Below are 4,672 nucleotides of genomic sequence, written 5' to 3'. Positions count from 1 at the left end.
TATTAATTTATTAAGCTTAATAAATAATTTTAAATAATATTTTTATATTTATTTATTAAATGAACTAAATATGAATAGAGATATTTTTGATTCGTTTATATTCGTGAACAAACTCATTTAAAATTCGTTTAAAATATATTCATTCAAAACTTATTTGTTTATTATTCATTTGTTGTCCATGTAAAATAATATTAATAAAATTATATTTTTATCCTTTACTCTAACTCTATTTTAAGATTTGTTTATATTTACCTGAGTTTGTTTATGTACAATTAAGATTTATTTGTTTAAATTAATTTGATTACAGTTCATTGGTTAAGCCCAATATTAGACTAAACACGGGTCTATAATCAAGCCCAATGTCCTACACGATATCCTATAGTCCACCAGCACTCCTGCAGCTAAAACTAAAAGCCCAAAACAGAGCCACCCACTTCTGCTCTACAAACTACAATCCCCATTGTCAAGAACTTCACCACCATCCTCATAGGCGGCGCCACCAGCCCCAATCATCTAGCCGACCACCAGTGATGAGGACGTTTCATTCACTGTTTTAACTTTCGTAAAGTATTAGGAAATCCTTTCCTTTTTATTGCTGACTATTCTACTTCTTAGTAATTTTTTTTTGTTATAATTATTTTCTTTTAATCTAAAATAAACACCATAGGAGTATAAAATTCTGGGTATTTTAACTTTGTTTAGTTTTGCTTTTAATTTCCTTCTGGGTGTTTCTTTTTCTTTTTTTTTGTGTGTGTTTCAAGTTATTGTATTTGTGATTAACTTTCAAGCTATGCCTTTTCTTTTATATGTAATGAAAGAAGAAACTTTAATTGAAGGGAATTTAATTTTTGTGCATTGGTTCGTTTATGCTGGCATGAAGAAGTTTGTTTTTAATGTCTTTGTGCATAATAAATTTATATAACCAGACTGTTACTACTTACATCTAAACAAGGAAACATTGATCTTGTTCTGCTTTCTCAGTTCCATTGTTGTTCATTTTGGAAGGTGTTTCATTCATCACATGCCCAGTAGGCCATTGCAAAATTTGGCATCTTGATTCCTATCAGTTATCGGTATAAGTAATAGAATATTAGAAAGCTAAGCAAGGTTTTTTTATTATTTATGCTGTTTGATTTATTGCATTGCAGCAGTTGCTGTACTTCTTACTGATTAGGCTAGGAATACAAGTGGAAAAATACTAGAAAAAATGGTGTATTTTGTCACACACACACACACACACACACACACATATATATTTGATTCGGTTTTCACATTTGCAGGATCTTGCCATCCACTGACACTGCTTTTGCGTGTTTGGTTGATCCTTCTCTTCTCTAGTGCCCTTGAGGATGAAGATGTATGTGCTTCCCTTCTTAGTGTTTAGTTTGTTTCCTTAAGTTTGATGCTTTAGCTTCTCCAGTTTTGTTGGCAACTTTTTTTTTTCTCATTTTTTCCTTTTCTTTTAACTTGAAGTGTTAATCTTCAAACGTGTAAGAAGGTTAAGTATGTTGCAGAAAAGAAGCTAATGCTGGTGCACTTACCAACTTTGAAGTACTTGACTTTCTACGATCTAGAGGGGCTTCAAAGGATCCTACAAGAGTTATTGTTCCAATAGCGCCATCTGAATTCAAGGTTGAATTTGTTATGCTGATTTCCTTTCCTATTTATGTTCTCATGGTATTAAAAAAGTGAAACTATATCTGTTGCTTAGTTTTCTTCTTATGTTCTAGGTCTATGATTATTTGGTGGAGAGTGCCGCATGCAATCAAACAAAGGAACACGTCAATGAATTCTTGGAAAGATGTAAAAAGTATAAGCTTGCAAAAGCTGAGGTGCTCAATATCATCAATCTGAGACCATCTGCTTTAGTTGAAATCGACCCGGTAAAACTTTTCTTTTCAATGTTTCTATTCCAATATTGCTAGAGCAACATTATCTTTTACAAGTCATCCATGACCAGTCTTGTTAGGATCTGCAATTTGTTTCTCAACTCTTATGCTGACAGTACGACATGTCACGGCATTTCCTTCTTATTTTGTTCATTTTTTCATGCCAAATAGTATGTGGTATTTTCTTAATATAGTACCTTATACGGACATTGGAGCTTAATTGCTTTGCAGAAGAGTTTGTCAAATAACTGTCTTCTTTGGCACTTGCATTACTTAGTTTAGTGTCTTGTCTTCCCAGATAATAGAGCAGTCCGAGAAGCGATTTGGAGATCAACTAGAAGAGCTGGTTAATTTGGTGGTAGAGGTGCTGCCGGAGCCTCTTGCACAAAAAACTGCTGAAGAAGTAAGCAATAAGGATAAAGAAGAAACTACAGACGAGAAAAATATGGATGGGAATGAAACCGAAACTGCAAATAATGAACAGATTGATGAGCAAACAGAACAAACTGAAGATGGTGAGCAAATGGAGGTTAGTTAATGCCCACTATGCGGATAATTCCAATGGCAATTGTGCTCTTGGATATTTTACAAAACTGGTTGCTGATCTTATGAACTTGAGTTAAAGCATTTGGAAACCTCATTTTTGTAAAGTTGACGAGTTTATCTGAAGTAGGTTGTTATAGCCATGGTATTATCCCGTTTTTATTATTATTTTTTGAATCAGTTGCAGTGTACAATTGAAACCCCATTACCATACCCTGTCTTTTTTTTTCTTTGCTTGGTTCAACTGTACCGTCTTTTTCGTGGGAGCTCTAGGCAAGCCTTTCGACTTCGTGGCTCAACCCAAATTAGGCTTTTTCGTGAACCTGCTAAGGCCTGGACCATTCTGATTTTTGGACCAACCCTTATCAAGGATTGCAAAAGTGAAAAGTGAAAACTAAGTATATTTTATACGGGTGATCCGTTAATAAAATATTAAATTTTAGTAACAAGGTTTAAAATTTCCTATTATTTGAAGCTATCATGGATTTAATCTAAAGAATTTAACATTTTATTAATAGATTACATAAATTATATAATTATTAATTATAAATATATATTTTTATACTTGTATAAATATAAAAAATGAAGATAAAAATAATTTTTTCTAACCAACAAAAGAAAAATAAACATAGAAACTAGAACATTTAATTATAATTTCATTTTTCCATTGATTATTATTCTAATTAATTAAGATTCTTTTTATGATTTTTTTTTTGAAATTCTTTGTTATAAAATCATCATTTGACTTTTAATTAATCTAGAATCAAATCTATAAGATTTAAAATTAAAATTTTATTTAAAAAAAAAAAACCGAATTCTTTATTATTCAAATCAACTAACATTTACTATTCCTAACGAGCTATGTTTGTACTTTCAAAAACAATGTACAAGATAAAATGCCAGTGTGAAATAAAGAAGTTGGATATGAAGAAAGAGCAGTCCTTTCACCACCTAGTCCAACAGTATCCCCAATAATTCATGTCAAATCAAACATCATTTCCAAATGTCATTTCTTAGTCTCTCTGCTCCTGAAAATACCCCACAGATGATGGGCAAAATGACCAACACTCTCCCTTGGGATTTGAATTTATTTTGAAGGCACCAAAACCCAAGCCTCTTCCCCACTCCACCCACTCTCGTCTTTTTGTCGACGTGTCTTACCAATTCACTTTCATTTTTCTTACAAATAAAGTGAATTTTAACTCCTGGTATTTCTACCACCTACGTTATAATCCGAGAGAAAAGAAACTTTATTTATAAGAAAAAAAATTATTGTATTTAATATTATTTTATTTAAAAGTATAAAAAAATTATATATATTATAATAGTTACACAAATTAATAATTTTAATATTGTTTAAAGATAATAGTTTGTATAATGTTAATATATTTTATTGCTTTATAATTTTTAAATTAAAAAATATATTTATTAATATATAAACTAATCTTTATAATATAAATTATGTAAGAAAATATTGGAATCAAAAAATAAAATTAATCTATTAAAATCATAACAAAAAATTATATTATATATAAAACATTAAAAAATAAAAAAACACTAATTATTTTTAAACTTGTTACAATGAATATTAATTTAAAAATATAAAATAATTATCATTTTAAAAATAAATAAGTTTTTAATTCACATACAAAATTAATAATATTAATTATTATTAATTTTACATATCATTTCATTTTTGTAATAAAAGTTTTTTATTTTTTTAAAGGAGAATTAATCACTTCCGGTATAACTATATGATCTTTTGAAGATCTTAGATTATTGTCATGTAAGATCATTGGATGCTTATCAAATACAATAATCTAATCATGTATAAATCATCATAATTTTTTAATAATTATCTCATGCCAAATAATCATCATATTAATTATTTTGAAATGTAATAATTTTTAAATAAAATGAGCATATAGAATATACTAAAAAATTGATTAAAAAATCACAATTCAATATTTTTCAATTTGATTTTAATTATTATAATACTTACATATATATTAAATTAAATTTACATGTTTGTTAAAATATAATGTTGAAAATTTTATTATTCATTTTAAATTAAAAATTATCTATAATAAGTAAATACAAATTAAAAAATTATAATTATTTTTTAAATTAAGAGTTTTAATATTTGCATACAAATAATTTTTTTAATTCAATAAAAATATATAGAATAAATAATAATATATATCAATATAACAAATTTAAAATTGAGAGGGTCAAACTAA

At 27.8% G+C, this 4,672-nt stretch overlaps 1 protein-coding gene across 5 annotated transcripts; it reads left to right on the top strand.

Annotated features, from left to right (window-relative positions):
• The first annotated feature begins 416 nt into the window (after positions 1-416).
• LOC111291584 (uncharacterized) lies at positions 417-2,612 on the top strand. Of its 5 annotated transcripts, none has more exons than XM_089745195.1 (5): positions 417-567; positions 1,281-1,357; positions 1,515-1,632; positions 1,731-1,883; positions 2,188-2,612. In XM_089745195.1, the coding sequence occupies exons 2-5, from the start codon at positions 1,350-1,352 to the stop codon at positions 2,425-2,427; spliced, it is 519 nt and encodes a 172-aa protein (XP_089601321.1). In that variant the 5' UTR covers positions 417-567; positions 1,281-1,349; the 3' UTR covers positions 2,428-2,612. The 5 variants fall into 5 exon arrangements, with proteins under 5 accessions (XP_089601321.1, XP_089601322.1, XP_089601320.1 ...); XM_089745196.1 differs by having other exon boundaries at positions 420-562; XM_089745194.1 differs by having other exon boundaries at positions 426-562; positions 1,006-1,357.
• Positions 2,613-4,672: the final 2,060 nt, after the last annotated feature.

Source organism: Durio zibethinus, chromosome 16 (genome assembly GCF_047325235.1).
Source record: "Durio zibethinus cultivar Kanyao isolate XHJ-2024 chromosome 16, ASM4732523v1, whole genome shotgun sequence".
Lineage (NCBI taxonomy): Eukaryota > Viridiplantae > Streptophyta > Magnoliopsida > Malvales > Malvaceae > Durio > Durio zibethinus.
This window is presented reverse-complemented; position numbering and strand designations above follow the sequence as displayed.

What these genes read in the sequence shown, in the direction of transcription:
- LOC111291584 (XM_089745195.1), top strand. An exon ending in TAGCGCCATCTGAATTCAAG is followed by an intron (nt 1,633 to 1,730) that starts GTTGAATTTGTT and finishes CTTATGTTCTAG; the next exon opens with GTCTATGATTATTTGGTGGA. An exon ending in CTTTAGTTGAAATCGACCCG is followed by an intron (nt 1,884 to 2,187) that starts GTAAAACTTTTC and finishes TTGTCTTCCCAG; the next exon opens with ATAATAGAGCAGTCCGAGAA.